The following is a 26,820-nucleotide window of genomic DNA, read 5'->3' as shown; positions in this document are numbered from 1 at the left end:
TTTGCATGGGAAAGCTGTTCACTCTAACCATCCAAAGTTGCTGGAAATAGCTATGGACTGTCAAAAATTCCCCTTTAACCATCCTCCCTGGAATACAGTCCAGACACAGATGGCAGTATACACAGGTTACTTTCAGGAAGCTGAACACGGAGTGCAGGCTGCCTTCCCTTTTCTGCTCTTTCTGCCCTTCTCAACCTCTTATGCCCAAGAGCCACTTATCTTGCCCCCAGCCTTGTGTGAGACCAAGCCCAGAGGGAAAGACTTGCAGGGTCTTGCAGGGCCCAGGTTCTTTCCTTTGCAAGCTCCGATGTGCACCATAATGGCAGACCTGAGAGCAGCAGGAGCTGGCCTTGGGGAGGAGAAGTAGTTTGGCTTGAAGGAGTTCAGTGGAATTAAACAGCAGTCAGAAAAGTGGTCACTGCCAAACCTGTGTGGCTCTGACAGCACTGCTGAGCCCACAGGAGCTCCTTAGCACAGCACAGAGAGGCAGGGGAAAATGTGCATTGTGAATGGGGCCAGGAGGGCGACCAGGAAGGCAGGTAGGGACTCTCTGCCCAATGCCAAGAGCACGACTGGAGATTTTAGTGAGGAGGTCTGAGCTAGTCCTGGGTATGACATGACTAGTGAAGGGTAAAACTGTGGATCTACTTGGGAAACTTCTGCACTTTGGGCCCAGGATTAAATAATGGCCAGTCTTCGCGAGCGAAGATCCGAGGAAGGTCTTTACACCTTCCAGCCTGCGCATTGGATTTTTTTTTTTTTTTTTTTTTTTAAGGTGAGACACAGTGTGCGCGGAACTGAGCCCACCCTTTAATCCTAAGGTTCATCTGCCGGGGCCAAGTGAGCTTGGACGGTGGCAGCGAGGTCCTTAGGACGTAGATGGGTTGCCTTTTTAAGGGCTAACGAGCCCCACCTGCCCGGGAGTGGCCCTGACCGGGAATCGAACCCGGGTCTCACTGGTGACAGCGCCGCGCCTTTACCACTAGACCACCAGGGGCTCCCAGGATTAGCTGGCTACCAAGCCACAAGCTGTGGTATTTTTTGTCATAAACAAGACATGTTCCTTAAATGCAAGGTGTAGGAGGTCTCCTAGTTGCCCCAGTATTTAACCAGGCCTCTCTGCTTTTGACTGCTCTGTTGGGGCGAGTCGAGATGCTCACTGCTTCCTCATTCCTGAGAGTTCACTGCTTGGGCTCACCACTCCTTAGCTGAGTAGAGTTATTTAAGCAGGACAGCTTGGGGGAATATGTCATGCAAAGGACAGGGGCTGGCTGAACAGCTTGAGACCACTGGGCACCAGGTGTTTGGCTTCTCTTCGTAGATGCCGTGACCATGGCATCCCAAGGCCAGGTCATTTTCTGGAGGTATGGTATTATATGCACCTGCTCTGGGAGAGGGGAGGGAGGGAATTGCATTTTTCAGACTCTTGGGATGTATCACCCTGCTGCCAGGAGCTTTCAAGATAGCAGTTCTTTGTAGCTTGACTATACTGCACTCACTTAAATACCTGTACAGCTTCTTTCATACAATCTGCAAGGCCATGTATCCATCAGACACCCATGTGCAGGTCCTCAGCTGTAACCAGAATGCGTGTCCTAGAAACTGTGCATTTGCTAGAATTTGCTGCCTCAGGAGTGAATGCTGTGGTATGTTAGGGTATCTGTGGCTCAAGAAAGGCTGTGTTTCTGCTGTTGTAGTTTGGGGTTGAAGAAAGCACCCCAGTCCTTCTCTTGGTCCTCAGACAGTTGCTTATGTTGCCATCACGTCAGCATGCTGTGGGGAGAAAGAAGCTGTCCTCCACAAATTTCCTTGCAGTGTGGGTCAGGAGTAAGAGCTGGGAAGATGTTCAAACTGGTTTGTGCCTCTTGTTTCAGTGAGCCCATTTCCTTTGAACTGTTAACCGAATCCTGATGAACTACAGTCAGAAAAGGATGTATTGTGGTGAAAGTCATAGAAATATCTATCTCATATCCCTATCTCCTGATTAGTTGAGAATAACTCTCACCAGATGGGTAAAGTGGCAAACTTGTTTCAACCTCCAATGAATGTGGACCGAGCTTGCATCCCAATCTCACTGTCTCAACAGAGGCACCAACAAGCTGCATCTTTTCATGCCAGTGGTGGGTTTTCCAGACTGGATGGAGATGGGGGCTCCAGTGAAGTGTGTGAGACAGCCCTGATAGCATTTATTGTGTGAAAAATGTTTCAGCTGTTGTGGGTATCCATCCCACCTGAGCTGAATAGCAGTGGGGAGAAGGACAGTCAGCATGTGAACAGAAGATACCTCTCATGCATGAGCTTTTTCACACAAAGCATCAGGGAAGAATTAAATACTAATAGTATGTGCACAAAAAAACCTCACTAAAGAAATAAAACTTAAGTGCTGAAAAAAGTTGGGTTCTGCAATCATTAGCTGCGTGTTGGAATGGAAACCCCACTCCTTTGGGTCATCTCTGGCATGTTATTTCTTTTCCACAGTAAACTTTGATAAAAGAAGGAAGGCAAGGGACCTTCAATCTCTTATTCTTCCATTTTTTTTTACCCTCTAAGCCCATTCCCAAGGGAAAGTTTACTCCCAGCAGAGCTAGAGATCTGGAAGATTAAGACTGCCTGTCACAGCAAGGCTGTGAGCCTCTCCCTGTCCCCAGGCTGTGCTCAGCAGCGTTCAAGCAGGGAATGAATGAACTTGATGTCAAATTTGATTCCAATTTGATTCCAATTTTGGCTGATCGGGAACAGGACATGGAAAAAAGGGCAGGATACACAGAGCAGCATCCCATAGGCTGCTGAAGCAGCACTGGGAACTGAGGGTGGTGTCAGGGCTCCAACTTGTGCAACCCCAGTCGCCTGCATCAGTTTGTTTCCATGCCTTTGAAACACTCTGTGCCCTCTTTCAACCCATATTCCCTTTCTCCCTCCCCTGCTGTTCCCTGCAAGAGAGGTTTGTTCACACGGTGCAGCAGCTCCCTAGAGCTCTGTATCAGCCCTGTGATTGTGGCACCTGAGGCAAATAAGGCTCGATTGTGCAAATGACTGATGCAGGCACACAGAAATGGTGGGAGGAGTTTGTGCTTGTATGGACACCGCTGGGCTCTCCTGTGGGAGGCTACTCCACGTGTTGGGAAAGAGTCTGCTGCAAGCCAGCAAATGCTGCTGAAGCAGAGCAGCTGTGCTGGCAGAAGGACCATGACCTCTCTCAGCCTGGTTCTGTCTGGTGACAAGATAGGAAGCAGCAGCTCAAGTTTCTGTGTACAACAGGGCAAAACAAGCCCTGGGGTGGCAGCCCTGGACAGTAGTGAGGAGTGGCCATTGTTGGTGCCTCTTGCAATGTTTCCTCCAGTGCCCTTTCAGACTTGGGAATGGGTAAAGTGTCCTGTGAGGACCTCCTGCAGCTCTCTGGGCTTCTGCTCTGTGAGCAGTCTCTGTGAGACTATTGAGAATGAGCGTGTGAGCTGCATGTCCCACAATGTACCTGTGGGTTTTGTGGGGAGCTGCTTCAGGGCTTGCTCTGGTGGGGAGCTGAGGTTGCTGCAAAGCCTCCCAGTCCACATGAAAATGTGCCCATGACCACATGTGAGAGTTCCACTGGCTGCAGTGGGAGCCTGCTGATCGGTCTGTCTAAGCTGGGGCTGCGCTGGATGGGTTGCTCTTGGCAAGGCTCAAACTGTGCTGCACCATGACTTGCTGCCTTTTATCTCCGGCAGAGCTGCTCTGCCTGTGTGGCTTGGCAAGTGGTCCTCTCCTCTTCAGTCTCTCGTTTAACAGCCCATTATCCATGGGCACATGAAGCATCCCAAATCCGGCCAGCTCAAAAAACTGTTCCCATTTCCAGCCCCCTCTGCCCACTCCCTGGCTTGTAGCTGGTGTCTCCTGGGGTCAGTGGCCTGTTCGCTCTGTTCACCTCCCTGAGTCACTGTTCCTCTGTAAGTACCAGCAGGGACTGCCTGTCTTACTTAACACACCAGGGGATGCAGAGTGGAGCATTCTCCATTGGGACCAGCTGGCTGCTCTAAGGCAAAGCTTCGGGCTCTTCCCACCACACGGTCCCCCGCTTTGATGCCGAGTGCTCACCTGGATGTTCATCGCTACTGTGGTCCTGTGCTTCCCTGTCCACCTGGCTCTAGGTCTCTGGCTTACCTGCCTCAGCCTCCTTCCTGCCGGCGGCTCTGCAGATGGGCACCTCAGGCGCAGGGTGTGGAGGAGATGGGCTGTGCAGTAATGCTGTCCTTTCCTTTTTCCCCAAACAGCATGACTGCAGTCATTATCATCCTGGCTGTGGTGATTGCCCTGATCATTGGTTTTGGTGTCTCAGGTATGTGACTGCTCAGATTTCTTGCTGTTGCTGGTGGGGTGATGAACTTCTGTCCTGCCTCTGCATCCGTGTGTCCATCCTGTGCATGGGCTGTGGTGTGTGTGGAAGTACCACCTACAACCTTTGAATGAAGGCTAGATAAGTGTAGTGCTGCCTGTGCTGCTGGAGATGTAGTGGTGCATTAGCTGAATTATCCTTGGGCTTGGGGCCACAAACCAACACACACAGAAAGTCCTGCACATATTGTGCTCTTTCTCCCAGGTGGGAGGAGATGACTGTTTATTGCAGCATCTGCCAGGACGAGGCACATTCCCCAGCTCCCTCAGAGATAGCAAAGGTGTGTTGTTTCAGTACTGGCCAAAATGCAGCCTCCTTGGAGTGTGCTGAGTGAGGATGAGTAGGGAAGGGATGCATGGGAAAGACCACCTGGCTCTGTGAAGGAGTTAATTCTCAAGATCACAGCTTAAAATTTGACTTGAGGGGCATTGCTGACTTTTTCTTAAATGAAAGAAAATTGTTTGGATTCCACTAGGGGGGAAAGAGCAGCCTGTTATTTCTCTGCCAGCATTATACCTTGCAATCACATTTATATTGTATAAAGGGAGGTGCTGACTAAGACAAGATATAAAGATCATGCTCTTCTGGTAGGTGAAAAGAGAAAAATCCTTGATACATATAAGTAAGCAAGACAATATCATGCAAGTTCTTCTCAAACAAGTACGAGGAGCTACTTTTTGAAGCATGCTGCCTGCTAAAGAAACACTCTTGTGCTTTAACTTGGTATATAAAGCACGGGAGTTGACCTCTGCTAGCAGCACTGGTAGCTGCTGCCTGTGTCCTTGTCATGTGTCAGTGCCTGTCCAACCTCAGGATTGGTTCCTGACAGCTGCAGGGCAGCCTGGTCTTTCTTCACACTCCCTGACTCACCCCTCTCATACCCCCTTGCTTTCTCCTTGCAGGAAAACACTCCATCACTGTGATGGCACTGACATCTCCAGGGAACATCGGCCAGAGCAGCATCCTGGACTGCACTTTTGAGCCTGATATCCAAATGGGCAGCATAGTGATCCGGTGGGCCAAGGCAGGAGTAGCTGGGCTGGTTCACGAGTTCAGGGGTGGGAAGGACCACCTGCAAGAGCAAGATCCATTGTTTCAGGGCCGCACGGCGGTGTTTGCGGACCAGGTGATTGGCGGCAACGCTTCCCTGGAGCTGAGGGATGTGCAGCTCTCCGATGCTGGCACCTACCAGTGCTCTGTCACCACAGCCAGAGGGAGCGGGGCAGCAGTGCTGCAGTACAGGACAGGAGGTGAGGAGTGCAAGGAAGAAAATCCTGCTGCAAAACACATGCTAAACTGGACCTACTTGTGGTTATGATGACGCTGGAGGCTGTATGAACAGCACCACTCCTCCAGCAGCCACCACCAGGCCCTCCCCACCTGAGTAGGAACAGGGTACTTTTTAAAATTTTTTAATTTTACAGAGCTGCTTACCCACTCTTTTGACATCCTCATTCCAGAAAAGATTATTATTTTAATGCTTTTTTCTCCTATTAATCACATGTAATCTACCAGCTATGTAGCTGACTACAAATAACGCCCTAAAAATGGCAGTAGCTAATTGATCTTATAAAGATCCAGATTTTATACTTGTTGAAGATAACATGGTAGCTTTTCCTCTCTAGAATTAAGATATATCTCCAGCCAGGAGAAGTGCTGCATAGTAAAAATTGTAGCCTATATAATGTATTTTTCTTTGTTTTTCTTAAGTATTCAGTTTTTTTAAATTATTATCAAAGCAACAAACCTCCCATATCATAGTTACCTGAAGTATAACATATTTGGCAGAGTTAGTTAATTGTTCACCTTGTTATGAGTCAACCTCAAAGCTCACACAGACACAGATGAATTTTCACTAATGGGTGCTTAATTCTTCTGAACCCTCTGGGCTTGACCAACATATTCACTGCTGGCACAAAGCAATACACTCCCACTGAACTCGTCAGCATTTCACCTATTTCTGTCATCTCTGGGCCTTCCTGATGAACCTGTGGTGAGTTCCACTGACTACACAATGGGGATAATGTGAGCTTGCACAGGTAGGTGTTCTTAGTGTTTCTCTGACTGGCTGGCACCCCTGAGGGTGAACTTGTAAATCAAGCAGAATGACTTAAAGACATTAAAGCTGTGCCACGCCCTCAGTAGATCCTATCAAATGGGACTGCTGTGTCCTAGGAGCCTTTAGCTCCCCCATAGTCACCCTCCTGTAGCCCAATCTGTACAGACCTCTGTCTGAGCCCCTGTTTTCGGTTTGGCTACCTGTGGTGCTGCAATGCTAAGCAGCAAGTAGCCAGAAATCCCCAGGACTGGCAGACACAGTTGGGTATCTCATGCCCATTTCCTACACACTTGCCTTGTACTGACTCTTCCTGTTTTCCCTCCCAAAGCCTTCAGCATCCCTGAGGTGCACGTAGAGAACAGCAGCGGTGGGGACACACTGCAGTGCGAAGCACCGCGCTGGTTCCCTCGACCCACCGTGCACTGGACGGTCGACAGCAGTGCCGGGGAGCACGTCCCTCACACTGCCAACACCAGCTACGAGCTGAACGCTGAAAACGTCACTCTGAAAGTGGTCTCCTTCCTGCACAACATTACTGCTAATGCCACCTACACCTGTGTGATTGAAAACAACATTGCCAAGGCTACAGGCAACATCAAAGTGACAGGTAGAGTTTGACACCATCCAGAGACCACAGCTGTGGGGGGAGAAGAGAGTTTAAACAGGGCCCGTGTGAACTGGGGGTTCCTGCAGCACCTATGTCAGTCAAGGAAGGACTGAAAGCATGGCTAATCCAAGCACCTCTCTCTCTCTCTCTGTCCCCTGGGATGAAGCAAAGGGTCTGTGTTTGGTCCTGCTATTTCTTATGTTTTTCAGGGTAATGACTGCTCCCTTGGCACGGGGACAGAAGTGCCAGGGAACCAGAAAAGGTAAACTTCAAAAGAATATATTCCTTTGAATGTTAACCAAACATTCCAAAACCCCCAACTTCTGACACTGTCTTTGGCCAGTTCAGCTTAGATTCTGCTTCTGTACCAAACCAGCAGGCCCCTTTAGGTATTATTAATGACAATCTCTCTGACTCTAGCCCCATCCCTTTATTTAAGAGGCCACTTTATTCACAGAAAATCAAACTTTCCAAAGAGCCTGAGTATCTACTCCTGTTCTACATGAGAAGGGTCATAGCTCTTCTACAGTGAGGGCTTCACTGCAATGAGTCTCCAGTACAAGAGGCAGGGTCTACCTTTATCAATGTTCAGAAAAATAGGAAGGAATAAATATACACACTCATTTTTCCTTTCCTGCTGTGTTCCCATTCTGGTAGCCTCTCACTATTCTTCTGCTACAGATTTCAGCATTACAAGGGGGACTAACTTGCAGCTGGTGAACCTGAATGCAGAGTCAGTGTCATCCTCCTTTCCAGCCTGTCACTGGATGCTTCTGCTTCCCCTGTATGTGCTGTCAATATAACGTCTCTACAAAACAACTGGAAACTGCTGGGCCTGGAGGTAAGTTTGGAAACTCATAAGCATACGTGCTTGACATGCATGTAGACCCTCTTGCTGAGTTTGGTTACAGCAGCAGAGCCTGTCAGAACAGCAGGACATGTCTTTCCGCTCTCCCGTTCTTGCCTTCCTTGCACCCACTTTACTCAGACACCTCCACTGTGGAGTGCAGTGTCTTCAGTAAGTAGCACCTACTACAGATGCCCTGAACAGGGCTAGAGAGCACTGCCAGCCTGAGCAATCCCACACAGACCTGGAATAAGGAGGGCTGTAGGCAGCCAAAGCACAGGACAACTGCCTTTAGTATTCATCAGCTTTGGCTTTCGGGGTAGGTTCTAGGGGTGAACTCGTGGAGAGCTAAAGAAAATCAGCTAAAAGGAATGTCTCTGTCTTTCCACACAGAGTAGTTATTCCAGCTATGCTGACAACAGGACACACTTCAGACTTTGCTCCTCTTGGGCTGAGAACTTTAATGGCTTCTCCCAGTTCCAGAGCATGTACTAGCACAAACATAAAATCAGATAATTTCTCTTGAATTATTTCTTACCCACCAACAACAGGATACTTTATTTGGCTCCAGAAAGAGAGCGAGGAATGCGATAAGGAGAATTGTATGAAGGAAGAGCTCTGATTGCAGGAACAAGATATGTTCTCTGGTCTGAAGTAACCCAGTGACCAGAACTCTGATCACGGGCAGAAGCTCAGAGACAAACAGGAAAAGGGTTTCCTGCAATACATCTGAGAACTGTTCCTTCTGAGTACTAAAAACAAGCAAATCTTAAGTGCCCCCAAACAGATCTGATTGGCTTGTGGTTCTCTGACTGTACTAATAAAACTGTAAACAAGAGAGCCAGTTAATCTTCTCAGTCTTCTCGGAATACTACAATCAAACTCCTCTTCCGAAAAAGATGTGAATGGCAAAACAGCGATGGGTTAGAAAACTGTTAACAGGCTTGGAATAACCTGGCAAAGGCAAACGACATCTGAAGTGCTGATGAGGACTGATGATTGTATTTATAATGCGAAATAAAAGAGGAAGGTGAGTCCTCAGTGTGGCAGCAGACAGCAGACCAACATACAGAATAAGGAGAAGTAGACTTGTAAGATACTACCGGAAAGTTCAAATTCAGATGCAAAGTTATTCAACATAGATATAACTAAAAACAAAAAAAGGAAAATTTGGCTCTATAAATAAGTGTTACCTGGCACTTCTTATCTATTTCTGTAGAACTGCCTGTTTCTCTGTTAAACACATTATTTTCAGTTGCACTTTTTAATCAGATTTTGATCTCTTCATCTTACATCACTTACAGTCAGAATTTTCCTCAGGCTGAGATAGTTTATTTTGGGGTGTTTTTTTTGTTTGTTTTGTTTTCTTTCTGGAGGGTGGCAGATAAGCTTTAGCAAAGTCTTTACTGTTTTGCAGAAAGCACCTACAGAAAATAAGGCTGTCACAGCAAAACTTAAGGAGACCTCTTTCAGGGTAGCATCTCAGAACTTTAATGCATGGTCAGTGACACAGTCAGGTCTTGTGTCACTCATGCCTTGGTCTCAGAAGTGGACAGCACGCTTTGAGAGGAAAGATACTTTACACACGCCTAATAAACCCACTGCTTGACATTTAATACATAGCTCAAACTAAGAGGAAAGAGAGAAAGGCAGAGGAGAAACACTGAATGAACAAAACCCCATGCAGTAGCTGCTCAAACGTGCTGTCAGTACTGCACATCGAGTTAAGGCAGGGAAGTAATGGCACGTGGAATTTACTAGCCTGGAGAACAAGATGAAGAATGTGGGTGCTATTTTGCCAAAAGCAAGTGCAGAACACTCAGTCGTCAATGCAGGCGGAAGGGAGAGGAATCTCCTCAGATGGTGATGTCCTATATGTTGCATTGGCTAGTCTGCTGAGCCACCATGGATACTGGCACTGCCATGGCAACTCCTTCCTGATCAGGAACAGATGGGCAAGCCTGTGGTATGCTGTGAGTCTGTATCACAGCCCACTGCCTGCCTCTTCTTACCAGCCCCATGTAATGTTCAGGCTGTTGTTTAAGCTGCCATGTCCAAATAATCTTGTGATTTAGTATCGTGATTTGGTCTCCATACAGTAACTTATTCACTTCCCTTCTCTTCTTGAAGGAAATGCTTTAGAAGTGTAATTTTAATAATTTCAATTAGCTAAGAAGACCATACCTTGTGGCAACTGCATAGTTTTGCTATCTACAAAATGCCTGTCTCTGGCTCATAAACCAAGGATCGATGTTCTGCCTCATTCCCCATCTAGCAAGTAAACCTTAATACTAAAATAGATACATTGTTTTTTAAATAGTATTTTAATAGCTTTATTTAGTAGATACTACCATATAAAATACACACATTGTGTGCCCAAGGCCCGAGGCAATGGTGATCACCTAGGAAGCATTGAACATCTCTCTTCCAAAACGTAGCCCAGTAGCAGTGGTGGACAATGGTCCAGAAGGACCATTCAGGAATTCTGCAAGTCACAGCAGTTTCTTGATTGCATCCTTCACCCTGTGCTCACAGGCCTGTGCTCCCACTGGAAAGGAGATAAGAAAAGCTTCCAATCCCAGCATGTATTTCTTCTCCCAGTGGGAGAGACGTTACACAGTGTCTCTCACACAGCAGTAACTGGATGTCCTCCTAATCCTCTCACTGTTCAGATAGCTTAAGGCATCTTGTTCCACTTCTTCCACATTCAGGCAGAGCAGGCTCAGACGAGGTCCCACTTGTGACACAAACTCCACTTCACCACACCGAAAATTTCTCAGCTGCGGTGGAGCTGAAGGGGAAAGGTACAACCAGTAACAACTCAGTACACGGCTGTGGCTCTGTTCTAGCACACGGCTGTAGAAGTTGCTGGGGGAGATAAGGCCTTGCAGCAGCTGCTTGGCATTTCCTAAATCTCAAAGGACAGCACAATTAATGAATCCAGGATGCAGGCAGATTAATGCTTTTGGCCAGGATCCCTCTAACTTGGAGGAAACAGACATTGTACAGCATGAAATGCTGTGAACTATGTGCTGCTCACACAGCTGATGCACTGAGCTTTGTATCTCCTATCAGTGTCAGCAACCTGGCCTGACAGGGTACACAACAGCCAAAAATAATGTCTCCACAGCAGGGCATCCTCTGATGAGCTTAGCAAATACACCCCTGCAGCACCTAGACTCATTCTCAAGCACTAGTATTGGTGCAAACAGCTACAAAGAATGTCCCCTTAACACAGAACAGCACATTTGTGACAGCATGAGTTCAGACCTCAGTGCCCATGAATTCAAAACACTTCAGTGCTTTAAATACTGTGCCCATGGTGAGGATTTCCAGGCCTACTCTTGACTCTACATGCTGTCCTGTCTAAAGTCTAACACTTGATTTGAGAGGTCTGCACAGTAACTCTGGCAACCAGACTCCTGACCCATCCAAGGACTGGGAACCTTGTTCTAAAACAGTTCTATGTTTCTGTGTAAAGTAGAAAAATTCATATATATTGTTTTAGATGATGATTTTTGTAATATTATTTCTGTATATTTATAAGCATGGATCTGCTAAGACACATCTTAGCTCTGCACTACAGAATTCACAATTCCATGGAAATCCTTCAGAGACCTTGCTTTGTGGGCAGCGAAGGCACCTCTCGTTTCCCAGCCCGGTGAGATGTCTCCACCCTTCCTTTCCACACTAAATATTAGAAAAGTCAGCAGTTCTTGCTTACCAGGCTGCAGGATCTTGGAGGGCTTCCTGTCTAGTCTGAAATCCAGCAGGATAGGGCGACAGATGAGAGGACTTCTGCACAGACTCCTTAGGTAGCAAGCAACAAGATCCTCAGGTTCCTCTAGACACTAAGGAAGGAAAGGGTGTGTTGCCAGAGAGTGTTCAGGGTGAGGCAGGGAGCCTTTGGAACACCCATAAGCAATGGGAGATCCAGTCCAGCTGAGGCTGCAGTCGCTACTAGAATAACCCACTCACCCCCGTGCCAGTAGCCTCCCCGTGCTGAATGGACACGCTGCCCCTGCTCTGCACACAGTTCTGCAGAGCTTCCCACTCGGGAAGGCTCAGGCCCAGCATTGCTGCCACATGTTCATTCCTGCACAGCACCACAGCTTCACCTGTTCCGTCCTCCACCAGCACCCTGTGGAGAGAGCAGGCACGGTGAGATGCAGAGGGAGGTCAAGACAATGCCAGGCTCCCTCACAAGGGTTATGCCCCAGACAACAGACCTCAGTAAAGAGAGAGGCAGGTTTGTTCACACCTCAGAAGACGTGACACCTCTAACTTTGCTATTCTGTCTACATTCCATCCTTGGTCTGATTTTCCCCCTTCCTTCTGTGGTGCAATTTGCTCCCTCCTTCCCACGTCTTCCCATGCCCAATCTCTACAGTGCTTACCGTGCACTGGCTTTTCTCACTCCTGTGTGTGATGGACATGGTGGATTGTGTCGGGTGCACCTCCCCTGAAGGAAGAATAAAGCTACAGCTATGTACGAGTGGGTATAAGAGAGAAGGGGAAGGGACACTGTTTTTTTTAAAACCCTTTCCTAATTAAGTATGCAAAGGATTAAGGAATTGTACTACATTTCCAATGAGTGTCTTGGATGAGTTTATATGGGGAGAAAAATCACCTGCTGCGAGGTGCTGAAGCCCAACAGCAGTGAACATGGGAAGAGCAGGGCATTAACAGAGTAGGATTGTCCTCTTCCATGTGCTCAATTCACCCCCAGTTCTACCTGCCAGCCTCCTTGGCATTAGGTATGTACTTCTAATCCCTTATCACTTTGGTCCTCTTCTAATATGCAAGTCCTTCTTAGGCACTGGGAAAAGAGGGGTTGGAATGGGGATAGGAACTCTTATTTCTTCAACATGAAGAAGGTAGCAAAGGATGTGTCAGAGTAGAAAATCTGCAAGACCTCTCACAAATTATCTCTGTGGAAGCTTGAATACCTCCTTGAAAATGCTGCTGCAAAGTGAGCAAACCCACTGCAGGTACACAGCCAGTACACAGGACAAGTGGCATAAAATCCGTGCCCGGGGTTGGTTTTGCAGGTGAGGTCGTAAGTTGGACAGGAACACTAGTGAGGGGCATGAGGCTTCTCCTGCAGGACTAGAAGAAACAGGAATTTGAGAAGCTTAGAACATAGAAATTTTTCTTAGGACACTGTAAAGTGAGAACAGACCCTGAAGTTACCTGGAAGGAAACAGTAGGTGAGAAGCTGGCAGAGATACGATGCTCACACAGCTGCAGGCAATGTATGTGCAATAAACATTATGAAATCTGCAATATGAAAGAGTAGATGTCAAAAAGAGCTCATAGAAACTAAATGTTCAGTTTTCTCAGGATAAGTAGGCTGGTCTTCATTTTTAACATGGTAGGAAAATAATATGTAGTAAGGGATTGGGAGACATGAAGGTATGGACAAGGGATGAGGAAAGTCCACAGGAGAGAAGAGTTTAAGAGATGGTTTAAAAGACAATAAGAGAGCTCAGAGCCTAGATCAGGGCTCTAAAGACAGGGATACCTTGAGATTTTGCGTTCCAAGTTCTGGAAGAGGATCTTGGCTCCAGGTAGCAAACCCCAGAGATGCTGCAGATAGGTGGCAGTAATGTAAATGTCCATCACAGCAGGGGAGCCTGAAGCAACTGAGACGCTGAGCTTCACACTGTGATCACTGGCTAGCAGGTTCCCTGGGGAGGCACAGAACCACACACCCTGTGAGCTCACTCACACACAGACAGCACACACTGTCACTGAGCTGGACCTGCTAGAAGTGTTTTTCCTCCCATCACAGTGTTGCACCTCACAGGTTTTCCAGGTACAGCATTCCCATCCCCATACATGCAGTGTGCAGTTTCCTAGCCCTCTGACATGCAATGGGATGCAACATCCTGGCATACTTCCACTGTTCTCAGATATAGCAGCACAGTTAGCCAAGTGCACTGCCCCTCTGAAACAGAAAGAAACAAAAATCAATCTGTTGTAACTGGACAAGCTGTCACAACCTTACCTTTTTGCCTTGGAAGGCGAACAGTCACAGACAGCTTTTCATTCTTGGGAGAGGCACACAAGGTCCTCTGCACTATCTCACCAGAGAAAGAAACAAGGGAACCTGTAAAACTGAGAAGAGACCAGGATTTTTGTCCTGCCTGAAGGCAAAAGTAGTGAAGGAAGGCCTGACTTGAGGATTGCCAAAAAGGACTGGGTGAAGTGCTGTTGCTTGAGCCCAGTTTCAGAGGAACCTGTCCTTGAGCACCTGAGCTACTGGATGAGGGTGGCTTGCTACAGTCTACCCCACCCAGGGACAAGAGGCCCCTTTAACTTGCTTTCTGCCTCTTCAGGCTCAGCAGTGAAGAAGAGCAAGGCATTACAGCCTTTCTATCTGCTTAACTCCTAATTGTTTTTCTTAATTAGAGGAAGAAGCCAAGGAAAGAAAAACAGTTTACTGTAAGGTACTGGTGAAAATTCCAGTGTGCATGCGTATTACCCCAGATTAAACATGCTTTGAACAGAAAAGCTGTTTGCAATAAAAATAAATGCAGGCCTATTCCCTGAGACACAGTCACTTGTAATTTGGGGCAGACCAACATACCTGTTGCTAATCACTTCTGGAATGGAGAAAATTCTCTGGTCCACGCCTGTCAGCGTGATCCTGGCTGACAGCTAGAAGTGAGGGAGACACAGCCTCAGATCGATTGCAGTTTACAGGCATTCCCAGCCAGAACAGTTTACACAAGCCCTGCACGCTTAGAGGTTGGTCAACCAACTCATGATTCCTCTCCAGACGAATTCTGAGGCAGAAAAATGTGAAGCCCAGCAGCAGCCTCTGATGGAGCTTAGAACAGAATGGGATCACCAACAAGATACTCTGTACTGATAATTTTCTAGCTAGGTTTGGAGACATCTACAAGTCATCTGTGAAAGCCCAGAGCAACAAGGCACTGCATACCTGGTGTTCAGGCAGACAGGAGAGCCAGGTCTCATGCTGTAAGTGCCAGGTATCTTGGACAGGCAGGCACAGGGGGCAGGATGGCCTGGTCAGGAATGTTGGTGGCAGAGGTGGAAAACAGAGCTTGTCAAACACTTCCAAGTCCTGAGGTAAGAGTGATAAGGCAAGATGACTATTAAAGGAAGGAGGTTAAAGTTATTTAGGGAAAAAGTGGAAGAAAAATGGTTTAGAGAACAACAACAAAAAAAATCCACTGTACTCAGAGCTCTGAGAATTTTAATCAAACACAGAACTGAAGCAATTTCTTGGCAAACAAATGGAAATTCCAAGCCTCAAAAACAGCTTAGTCACTCTCTGATTCCTCGACTCCCACATGCAGTTCAGCAAGTCTCCAAGAGGAAACAGCAAGACGTCTCTCTTACCGAGCAGCAGGGCACAATGAAGCGATACAGTCCATCCTGGTGCAGAAATGGAAACCATCGTAGAGACTTTCCCATAAAGAGGAGCAGTGCCTGGTGAGGGAGGGGAGGAGAGAGAGGGTGATGAGAAGTGTTAGGAAAAAGGCACAAAATGAAAAATACAGCAAGAAGAGAGCAAGCCCAGCCCAGGCAATGTCTTGACAGAGAAGTAAGATTAGCACAGCCAAGGGTATGAGAAAGTAGATGCATTTACAGGAAAGTGACAAAGAGGAGATGGAACTTCCTTGGGGTGGCAAAAGGAAGTTGCCTGCATAAACACAGATCTCTACCCAACACAAAAACCACTTTCCCATTCATCAGTAATCTAGACACCTAATTATCACACAGGCTCCCTGAGGAGCCACCCCCTCCCCGACCTATCAAACCACACCCCAAAGCTGCCTCACTTCTTGCTGTGTCATGGCCTCTTCTCCATCACAACTGGTGTCCTCCAGCTCCAGTAGATTCCCAATTTCTCTGGAGTGGCTCCACAGCCGAGGTCTGCCTAGCCACAGCACTGTGGCTTGGAAACTGCGCTGCAGCTCCTGTCCTTCTCCATCTTCTCTGGGTAGTTGGTAATTGCGTAACATAAGTCCCTCTTTCTGGGTAACCAAGAACAGGTGAGATACACAGTTGGTTGTTCCAGTGCTGCTCTGCCCCTCCTGACAGTTCTCATCTCTGTGAGTATCTGCCTTGGGATCCTCCAATTTCAGCACTTTTGCCTCAGGAGCTTGCAGCTCAGGTCTTACACTGCTGTCTTTCTTCTTCCTCAAAGAGGAGGAGCTGTTTTCACTCCTAAGGCCTTTCTGGAGTCGTCCTCCAGCACCATGGAGAACCTGAACGTCCTCAAAGTAGAACTGCACATAGACACTGAAACAACAAATGGTAGCAGTGAAACCCCTGTCCTGGAGAGGAGGCTGTCCAAAACAAATGGTTATCCGGGAAAAGCTCAGATGGGGAGTGCCCCACAGGTACTCAGCAGGAGCTGTGAGAAAGAGGGAAGTGGAGGCCAGATACTAGGCTGTGCATATTCTGAACAAAATATAGATGGTGGGTTTGTGGCTGATAAAGAGCTCATTTCCTACAAATAGGAAAGGACAGTTGTTTTGGCACTGAAATGCTATGTTGACAAGAAGCTTTACCACAGATCCAAAACAGCTGTGGAACTGGAGAGTGGTGATTTTATTTGCATACTGAACAAAGGGACTCACCTGGTTTTTTTCTTCCTCACATGCTCCAGATTTTCCAGGTGCTCCCAGGAAGGAAAATCAGTCTGAAGGAATCTCTCCACTACAAGTTGGTAGTTTTCCACCTGCAAGAGTGATCCTGCAAACACATCAGAGAAAGAAGCTGAGCTAAATAAAAAGAGAACATAAAACCAGTAAACTCAGTATCCTCATTTTGAAGTCACGAGGTCAGGCAGTGACAGTTCAGCATCTCCATATCAAGTTTCTTCCTTGTTTTGGAGCTGAGTGGCAGAAGAGCAAAAGCTCAGCACTCAAATATAGTTTAGTGGGACATACCTATGAGAGCTGTATTGGCAAAGGGACTACCATCCTTCTGGGATATCACACAGGGAAGTGTGCTGCTCTTGTCCTGCAGCTGGAGGGAACTGCTCCTGGAGGAGACCCTCAGCACACCCAGCAGTATCTACAACAGAAAGGAAGCCGCAATGAGCATCAAACAATTCCCATCTTTGAAAGCCATAAATACAAAGTGTGTGGAGTGGTAGCTGAAATTCAGCCTGCTTTCAACACATCTCAGTGAGAAAAGCAGTGTCATTTCTGAACAGGAAGGACAGGCATGCACTAGACAAGGTGCTGGAAGGCAGGGGGAGATCCGGGAACTCTCAAGGCACAGGCAGTAAAAGGAACAATGCACTTACCAGTCTGGGCTGGAAACTTCCTGCTGAGAGTGTGCAGTAGGACCAGGCCAGCCTGCGATTCAGCTCCTGGGTGCCCATATGCTGTGCCTCCAAGGGAGAGAGCAACTGTGATGGACTGAAGCCTTCCCAGCTCTTCTGTTCTGCCACATGGCAAACTGCAGACAGAGATGGGGCCTGGCACGGGGGGTCCAGAGTCAAATACTATGAAAAAAGAGAGAAAGAAAGAATCAGCTGATTTTCTTCCCATCAGACCAAAAGCAAACAGCTCACAAAGCGTTTACTCACTTTCTGCAGGGGACAATGGTGTACTTTTGCTAGAATTTCATTATAAAAATCTCTTGTTTCCTCTCTGTCTGGCATCATAGCTTGCAGAAGGGGGACAAGGAACTTTTCAGCAGCTCCTGGGTTTTGGTGAGTACAGCTAAGCAGTCGATGGTGCCCGAAAAAACAAGAAAACCTGAAAAGAAATTATGAGTGTTAAAAGCATTAGCAGTCCTCACATTTTAGTGAGTCTTGCATGCAAGTCAGGGATTCTTTCTGCTTGTTATGAGTGAATACTGTGTAGGACAGGAACTAAGGAGAGCAAAAAAAGAACATCAAGTAATTAAAAAAAAAACATTTAAGGCCAATGCAAATTCTTTTTGGACAAGCAGACAAGGAATAGGAAAATACAGAATATAGAAAAGGATAGAGTAACAAAATCTCAAAACTAAAGTGCCAAAAAACTAAACCACGTGAAAATAATCTCCCTCTAAGTCACAAAAATGGATCTCCATGCATTTTGGCTATGCTTGATATCATTACTCAGGTACCCTTGGCTTTCTTTTACAGGATGCAAAAAATCACAAGTCAGAAACAACCACGGACTAGTCTTCTCCCAATATTTCCTCACATGGTGTTCCTTTCAGAAGTTTAGCTTACTGCTTTTGAAGGCCTGGAAGTGATCACACTGCCAGTCAAAATACGACTTAACAACAGAAAGTGAACTCAAATGAAAAGAGATAGCAATTAACTCACTGGAACAAATTTCAAGCAGTAGCAGGACTTAGCAATCACATTTAAAGTGAAAAGGATAATAAAAACTGATACTTGTAGCTAGCACAATTCCAAGGGCAAAACTGAAGCTGCTTTATTGGAAAGCATAGTAAAAATTCCACAGTGACAGTAAAGGACAGGAAGACTGGACAGTCTATAAACTGCTACTTGACTGAGATTAAATATATACATTTTAAAGTCCAAGACAGCAGTTACAGTGATCAACCATTACTGTTCCAGAAAAAAACACTAATATTTTCACTAACAGAACCCAGAAGTAAACCCACAAACCGGCCCACAGCCATCCTGCAAACAGAGTGAAGCCATCAGGGAGAGCAGGAAGCCATCTGGAAGACCCAGAGATAAGCATGGGTGGGAAAATCTACTAAGACAGGGGCTCTCAAATAAATGATCACACTACCAGCAATACTCAGAATACCTCAAAGGGATATGCTGAGCAGCTGCTGCCACTTCTGTGAGCAGCCAGGACACAAGAGCCTTTGTATCGGTTGTGATCTAGTTGTAGCAGCATTTTCCATCTGCAGCCTCAGTGCCCATCTTGATTTGCCAAGCAAACCACATTGGCAGGCAGACATCCCTACAGTGCTTCTGTACTTCAGGACAAAACTTCCCAGGCAGGACTACGTGAGCACAATGTCCTGGAGTGCTACAGCTTCCCAAGAGTAGTGGGCTTACTGCACATGCAGTTGAAAACTGTACAGTATTTTCTCACAAGAACAAGTGCAAAGTACAAGCAACTGGACATCATATGAAATCTAGAGGAATAGCTTACTTAGGCTGATAAATCAGAATCAGCTGCTAATGGTATCCAAGCATAAAAATTTTGTGAACACTCGGTCTAGAAGACACCCAGGTAGTCTACAAAGCACATTTAAACACAGCCTGACTTCAGAACTGTCCTCACCTCTCCTCAAAGGTCTCCAGGAGGCTCACCAGCCAGAGGTAGAGTGGCATACCAAGATTGTAGCGGAAGAGCAGCTGTAAGCACAGATTTCCTGAAGAGGCCGGTGGCTGGTAGGGAGTGCTGAGCCTTGAAAAACTCTTCAGCACAACAGTGCTGCTCAGGCAAGCACCAAGTACAATGAAAGGGAAGGATACCAGAGGCTTCTGCAGAAGGTGGACATCGATGAGCTGAGATACACAGATATAAACATAAGAGATAGCTAGTCTGCCACCACTCCCCAAAACCATCACCCCACCCTAAACCCTTGGTCACTCTAATGGATTGTCTATAATCCAGGTTTGAGGCACCTGGCACAGCTTCGGAAGGAATCACATAATAGTAATCTCAACTCTAATGACTAAGCCTAGACAGTAAGATCCCCAATTCTATTCCAGATAATTGCTGACATAGTTCCAGTGTTGCTGTAGCCTTCTGTTGACCCACACACTCACAAGCCATCCCCAGGGCCTGAGTCTTTTCCACAAATGCTTTATGATTCACAAGTCTCAACTTACTTCCAGACATGCTCCCGGTCGGAGTCCACGTGCAGATTTCAACAATGGCAGGTAAGCAAGGCACAAGCAGACTTGGTTATCCAGTAAAAACAGACCAGCTTGGACATTGAGTATTTTGGTGACAACTCCCTAAATAGTAAGCAAACAGAAAGTTACAGGAGTACAGAGAGTTCCAAAACCTAAGAGACTCGTAGGCCTGAGCAGTAAGGAAATAAACTCATGATGAAAATAAGTCCTTACAGGACACAAGCTGAAACCCTATAGGATGAGCAGGTGAAGGCTAACCCTACAAATTCTTACCACATAGGAGATGATCTTGGACTCTTTGGTTGATCTTGGCCTCTCCTCTTCAACTCCCAGCGCCAAGGAGCCACTGAGCTGCTCAGCAGTCTCAAGGGAAGAAGACTGAGTGGATTCTTCTTGCCAAGTACTGTTCAGTGGCTGCTCCCTCATATGCTCTGCACAGTAGGGTAGAAGGCAGGAAGGAACACTAGTGACAAACGTCTTTTGTCCAGATTTCTTCAGTCTGGACATACTCAGGCCTGTTATTGTGTACCTGTGACCCAGCTGGAGGACATGATGCCATGCCAGCTGGCTGGGTTCCTGCAGTAGAAAAAAACAAAAGCAACATCAGCATCAACCACACTGGAAAAAATTCTTCCTGACCCCAAAAAACACTCAAAACCCCCTTTTCCCTCCAGAGGATTGCCTCACACTCTTAGCAAAAGGGTGGTATTTGCAAGACATTTAGAGACACTGCAACTGCATGACATAGGAGGACACAGAACTAGACTTCTTACATACAGAGACTGCATGGAATATTAAAAAAAAGAAAAAAAATCACTAGAAAAGGAAGAATAAATCAAACTGGGAAATCAAGGGCAAGCTTCAAAGAATCAATCAACTAACACATACACAGAACATGAATTTGTGAGCAAAATTCCAAGGACTTACCTGCACCAGCACAGGGACATGAATAGCTGAGGCAAAGCACTTCAGAAACAGAAAGAAGAAAGTCTTGTTGCGAACACAAAGGAGAGGCCCCAGTCTGATCAATTCACCTGCTACAGTAAGCTTTGACCGTTTCCTACATGGAATCCTAGTGGTCAATTGAAGAAGCAGATGAAATTAGAGATGAAAGAACAAATCAGAAGTATCTCAAAAGCAAAATCAACACATATGCAGCATGCACTTTTTAGAAATAAAGGATCCAACAAGGTTATATGAACAATCTCTCAGAAAGGTTTTCAAAACAATATTTGGCTACAAAATATAATAAATATCTTTGGTGTTTTAAAAAACCTTAATATTTGAAGACAGAAGGGTTATGTTGAACAAATTCATGTATTCCATGACAACAATCAGATTATAAAAAGCTTTATCACAAACAAGCACCTAATTATAGGTCTAAAGGAGAAGGAAAAAAGAAGTCACAAGCAATTCTTCAGCAGAAAAGGGAACTTGGATTTGTAGATCCACGGAACGTGACACTGTGGCAGCTCTAAGCCTGTAAACAAAAGAGGTCTGAAAGCAATAACGGAGTCATTCTAACAAACTTGGCACAGAGTGAAGAGCAGCAAAACCGAAAGCAGATGAGAGGAGAGAGAGGTAATATTTCTTTAATCTTTTCTGTTTGTCATTTCAAACTTCCATTTCAAAAAATGAAAAAAAAAATTCAAATGAATTGTTTGTAATTTTCATTTCAGCTCCTACTGGACTCAAGGATAACCATCCTGCTTACTCTAAACAAACACATTCTTGATTCTAAAACATATTAACAAACACATTCTTGATTCTAAAACATATAAACAATTATCTAACTTTATGACTTGAAAAAAAACAAATCAGATGTTCACACACAGTAATACCAGCAATTCATTGTTACTTTTTTAAAAAAGGAACATGGAAAATTGGTCAGATATCAGTCAATAGCAGAGGAGCTTTATGTTAAAAGCCTGCGAACATATACTGAAATATGGAAATAGTTTTCTTGTTTAGAAAGGTCCCTTGAGCTAAATCAAACACTTGGCTTAAAACATATTTCTCACAAACAGATAACACAATGAAAACAAAAGATAACTAAAAAAAACCTACAGCAGCATGACTAGGGGCATTTTATTGTATACTATAACTACATTACACCAAGAATTCTCTGCTCAAGAAGATAAAACATGATCTAGCACAACCTGGAATTATCAACTTCAGTAAGATTTGCAATTCCATTGGCTACATTTTCACATACTGTAAACTAAAGAACAGTTATCCTTATCAGTTGACATTTCACTGGTACCTTTATCTCAGTAATATGATAAGAACTTGACCGGTGGCATATATTAATTTCATATTACAATCTAGGATTACTTTAAATTATACTTCTGGTTCACTGGAGGTTAAAAAAGAAAAAGAAAAAAAAAAGTTGTGCTAAAAATTTTAGCCTCCAAGTTGAGTTAACACTTTGCTCTCATATCCTCCCTGCAATATGAAAATACATCTGGAATTATTTATAAATTTGTCTTATTTTATCAAAATACATAATAAAAACTTCCAATTAAGTTAAGTCCTGGAAAATAGATGATTAATGAAAAGTGGCTTTATTGTTTAACTTTTACTTCCACCACTCACTGTTATGCTTTTACCTGTGGCAGAAACAGAATTTGTCTCTTCCTAAGCCAAGTGCTTTTCATGGTACCTGTCAAACCAGACCAACAGTGCTCTGATGGAATTGAGCATGTTATGTGTTTACCTGGAGGTAAGCAGTGGCTCAGCTGACGGTGGGTAGGTGACTGGAACGCTGTGCAGTACTTCCTTGGGGGCGTTTACTGGCACTGGATCCTCCAGGATTTCCAAGTACCCTGCTGCACTCTGGTCTGTCTGTGGTATATATGACCAGCTTGGGAAGAGGAACAGCGACTCCAGCCACTCAAGTTCAAAATGCAGGAGCTAAACCAAAAGATGAGATAAAAGCTTGAGTTGAGTTACAGTATGTTTTCTCAGTATTACTTACAATATTCACTACTAATCCACCCTTGCCTGTGCATCACAAACTTGTATACTGCTGGACTTCATTACTAAATGAGAGAAGTGTTTTCTGCCCACTCTCTTGCATGGAGAACTTCTGTCCTTCCAGATGCAAACCTGGAAGAGATTTGCTGATTTCTACATCCAGCATTTCCTAGGTTATAGTAACACCCTCCCAAAGGTGATAATTAATTCACTGTAAGGCTTAGTTAATTTCAGACTATTTTTCTAAACTTCTCACCTGCTTTCTTTTCCCCTGTGTTTTCGGTTAGAAGTTCATACCAATACAACTTCTTTCTAGTCTTTGCCTGCTTGGAAAGCACAGCTTCAGTTCTCTGTCATCACTGCTCCAGGGGTTGTTTCTTAACTAGACTCCCCTTGCAATGACCTTCAGAAGGCTTTTAAGTCAATTACTGTGCTAGCTATTATTTCCTGAAAGCTATCAATGCATCACTGAACACCCAGTACAACTCTCCATAAAGTTATTTCTGCTCCACTAGCCAGAATTTAGCAAATAGAGGGGAGGTCTCCCAGGCTGCCTTATACTATGGTAAATTTAACAGAAGTATACTGGCTGTCTCTTTTTTTTAGGCCAGTAGGTTCAGTATTTCTTTTACCAACAAAAAATTTGACACGCTCTGTCCTCTCCCCAGGTTCTAAACTTGCAGTTTTCCTGCCTGCTACAGAGATGTGTTATTTCCCTCAAGAAAGACTTTGGCAGAATATCTGAAGCCGTGGGCGGTCCAAGACACTGCCCCAGAAGTGGGAATAAACACAGAACCCCTCAGACCAAGGACATACCTCACATGGAATTATCCCAGTATTGTCCTTCACATATAGGCAACCATCTACCAACTTTTCTTTGTTCTCTTGCCTTCCATCTGTTAAATAGCCAACCAAGATCAGGTAAGTCCTTGGCAAAGCTCTGTGTGTAGGTAAAGCATCTTGTCCTTGATGAGCCCATTCTTTATATTCGTTACTGCTCCAGGTCAGGTGGGTGCAGCAGGGTATACGCTGCTGATGCTGCAGGTCAGAGATGGAGATGAAACTGGGAAAAAAAAAAGAAAAAGAAAAAAAAAAAGAAAACTGAGAATATAGCAGGATGCTGGAAAAACTCTGTCTGTAAGTTTAGAAATTACAGTGATCATTGCAGTGGACAGTGTTTGGCTAGGTCAGACGAATCTTAGCACACCCAGAGTGTGGTCTGATGATATAACATGGCAAGAACCAATTTATTCATTGGCATTTATCAATTATCTCTCTCAACTCAGTAAACATGTCTGTTCTACTTGAGCATCCTCTCTGAAAACAGACATTCTTTGCTACTACAGTTACGTGAGCAGGCATGAGGAAAATAAGAAATAATAATGAGACTTAATAAACATGTTTTCAAGTACATTTGGGAGGTGGGAAGGAGAATAGTTACTAGTTCAGACATTTCTAGCTTGAATGGGACACTCCATGAGAAAACCCCACAACTTCTCCACAGTTTACATATCAGTAATGAAGACAGGTAAATACAGACTAATTCCATCATTTGGTGCTAAAATTGCTGAACTGTAGTAAAAATAATTTTGAACAACTTTTAGATCAAGATTGTGACAGTTCTGGAACAAATTCTCTCCTGTGGATAGTTTGCACAATACAAAGCTGAGAAACACAAGCCAGTAATATTAGATTGGGCTTTCACTTATAAGAACAGAACCAGGCTTAGCCCTGAATCTTTCCACCCAGCCTTCTGGCTTTGGGGAGAGGGGAAGGATGAGATGCAAAATTAAATCAACCAGATCTGAAGCCATCCACAGTTTAGCATCTATCATGCTTAGACTGACCATGGTACCGAACATGGGAGAGAACAAGGCAGCATCCTCAGTAGATTCTAAACCTTTTCAGTGTTTATTATGACCATGGTAGCATTCATCACTGGTGTTTACATCCTGGCTATCTGTGTTAGAGAATTAATGGAAGTCCTCTGTCCATGCTAGCATCAACACTGAAGGAGCAAACACAAACTGTTCTCTAGGTAGTGACTTTAGTACTTGTTTCCAGTGAGGTTCACTAACAATTTCAGGTTGTGAAACTGGAGCTTTATTCACAACACACACTTGCTCAGTAGCAGGACATAATCAAGTTTAGGGAGCATGAATTTGAAGAGTTTCACTTGACTAGTCAGGTGTCAAAAGTTCAAAGCCAGAACTGAATCAGCAATAAACAGAATTTAGATATTAAAAAAAAAAATAATGAGAAGACATAAATTTATGCAGGTACTTGTGTATTTCACAGGATCTGAACAGGAGATTAGTTGAAAATGTTCCATTCTCAGAGACAGAACGGTATCAGGAATACTGACACCTATGATCCACAAGGAGAACACGGTGCTGCTCGTGTTTTTGTCAAATGTGCTGAGTGCTTTTTGGGAGAAACCAAAACTATAGTAGCACACCGGGTCCTGATTATCACATACAGAGAACTAAACAGACTCCCTTCTGGTGATCCAGAGCTTGGTGGCTAGTTGTAGATATAGCATGTTGCTCAGAAACAGACCACTGGCCTCACATGAGATAACTACCAAGTACTTTCAACTCTTCTCTGTGAAAATATTCTCCTGAATATAAACCAAATTCTGGTTTAAATATCGTAAAATATATAGAAAAAATAATGCTTAGATGAGATCAGTTTAGCTGGCTTAAAAGATCTATCGTGTACATTTATACACTATTAGTACAAAATTAAAAGTCATGAGTCCCTAGTCAATTCCAATTGACCTTTACCCCCAAACTGGCTATGCCAAAGGTTTTAGTAGATACTCTCCCACCATAAGCTGGAGCAAGAGAAAAATAGATCCAGACAAGCCAAACCTTCCAATATAAATATCTCTCAACAAACTACATGTTTTTCGTGACGGTGAGCATCCAAAAGCCTTTTACCAATTAAAATATGGACTACGTTATCCTTGATCGCCGACCTCGGCTGGCCAACAGCTTCGGAGACTGTACGCAGAAACATCCTCCTGGGCAGGCTGCCAGGATCCAGCCGGGAAGCTGCCGTGCAAGTGCCGTACAAAACAGCAGCTCGCCCTCAGCGAGATGCCCCACCTCGATGACACACTCTACCGCAGACTAGCGGATATGGTGCTTAATCATACCGCAAGGGCGGCCGGGGGCGCACCGAAGCCAAAGCAAGGCGTGCGGTTACCCGTGCTCGACAGCATCCCTCCCACGCCCGCCATCCGGGGTGGGCACCGCGCACGCATGAGCCGCGTGGAGCTCCCGGGAGGGCCGCGCGTGGGCACCGGGCCAAAAGGGGACACCCCCCCGCCCCAACCGCCCCGTTCCTTCATCCCATTCCGCCCCTTCCCTTCATCCCGCCCTGCCGTCACCTGTAGCCGAGCGGCAGCGCCCCGCCGCCCGCACTCCGCAGGCACCGCAGCACCGCTTCCAGCACCGCTGGCTCCTGCCCGTCCGGCCCCGGGAGCGCCCGGCGAGCGAAGTCCTGAACCTCCCGCAGCCAGCGCTGCTCCTGGGGGAGAGAAGCAGAGGAGCGAGGCCTCAGCGCCGAGCGGCAGGAAGGGCCCGAGGCCGCCCCGGCCGCTCACTCACCGCCGTGCCGGGCGCCGCCATGGCACCCCACCGCCATGACAGCACCGCCGTTGCCGTGGCGACGGGAAACGCGCAGAGGCTGCCGGGAGATCCGAGAGCCAGCGGCCCCGCGCGGCGCTTCCCGCCCCGCCCGAGAGGGGCCGAGGGACGGGACACCGGGAGAGGTTCGGCGGGGCTGACCCTTGTGGATGCTAGGTATCTAAGCCGTCTACCGCTCTCCTCCACAAGCGGGCTGGAAAGAGAAAATAAGCTGAAAGGTCGCAGGTTGAGATACGGGCAGTGAGAGATCACCGATTACCGTCACGGGCAACACAGACTCAGCTTCGGGATGTTCACTGAACTTGTTACCAACAAGATCGGAGCAGGATGACTGGAAATAAAATAGCCTCCTTCCCTGTCTCTACCTCCTCCCCTCAAGCGGCGCAGGGAGCCGGGGAATGGGGGGTACGGTCAGTTGTTGTTTCTGCCGCTGCCCAGGGAGAGGAGTCCTTGCCCTGCTCCCGGGAGGTCCCTCC

At 46.0% G+C, this 26,820-nt stretch overlaps 2 protein-coding genes across 3 annotated transcripts; one reads left to right on the top strand and one right to left on the bottom strand.

The window, feature by feature from the left end:
• Nucleotides 1–1,299: 1,299 nt before the first annotated feature.
• On the top strand, nucleotides 1,300–7,838 carry VTCN1 (V-set domain containing T cell activation inhibitor 1). The gene is made up of 5 exons (XM_050333246.1): nucleotides 1,300–1,364; nucleotides 4,248–4,312; nucleotides 5,272–5,619; nucleotides 6,757–7,035; nucleotides 7,717–7,838. Exons 1-5 carry the CDS (start codon nucleotides 1,333–1,335, stop codon nucleotides 7,836–7,838), a joined length of 846 nt encoding a protein of 281 aa, XP_050189203.1. The 5' UTR covers nucleotides 1,300–1,332.
• Nucleotides 7,839–10,187: 2,349 nt separating this feature from the next.
• On the bottom strand, nucleotides 10,188–26,388 carry CTC1 (CST telomere replication complex component 1). Of its 2 annotated transcripts, XM_050333193.1 has the most exons (24): nucleotides 26,306–26,386; nucleotides 26,086–26,225; nucleotides 23,508–23,754; nucleotides 22,432–22,628; nucleotides 20,643–20,787; nucleotides 19,989–20,291; nucleotides 19,689–19,817; nucleotides 19,135–19,361; nucleotides 17,460–17,631; nucleotides 17,175–17,375; nucleotides 16,813–16,939; nucleotides 16,501–16,615; nucleotides 15,697–16,159; nucleotides 15,254–15,343; nucleotides 14,832–14,975; nucleotides 14,475–14,545; nucleotides 13,893–14,002; nucleotides 13,407–13,572; nucleotides 13,076–13,162; nucleotides 12,832–12,991; nucleotides 12,280–12,344; nucleotides 11,861–12,023; nucleotides 11,607–11,733; nucleotides 10,188–10,673 (listed from the first exon to the last, which is right to left on the bottom strand). In XM_050333193.1, the coding sequence occupies exons 1-24, from the start codon at nucleotides 26,324–26,326 to the stop codon at nucleotides 10,495–10,497; spliced, it is 3,849 nt and encodes a 1,282-aa protein (XP_050189150.1). In that variant the 5' UTR covers nucleotides 26,327–26,386; the 3' UTR covers nucleotides 10,188–10,494. The 2 variants fall into 2 exon arrangements, 1 of the variants encoding a protein (XP_050189150.1); XR_007630996.1 differs by lacking the exons at nucleotides 10,188–10,673; nucleotides 12,280–12,344 and having other exon boundaries at nucleotides 26,306–26,388.
• Nucleotides 26,389–26,820: the final 432 nt, after the last annotated feature.

The sequence above is a fragment of the Myiozetetes cayanensis genome, unplaced genomic scaffold (assembly GCF_022539395.1).
Source record: "Myiozetetes cayanensis isolate MyiCay16 unplaced genomic scaffold, myiCay2020 scf5-8, whole genome shotgun sequence".
In the NCBI taxonomy this organism is placed as follows: domain Eukaryota; kingdom Metazoa; phylum Chordata; class Aves; order Passeriformes; family Tyrannidae; genus Myiozetetes; species Myiozetetes cayanensis.
The sequence above is the reverse complement of the archived record's forward strand: the minus strand, read 5'-3'. Positions and strand labels throughout refer to the sequence as shown.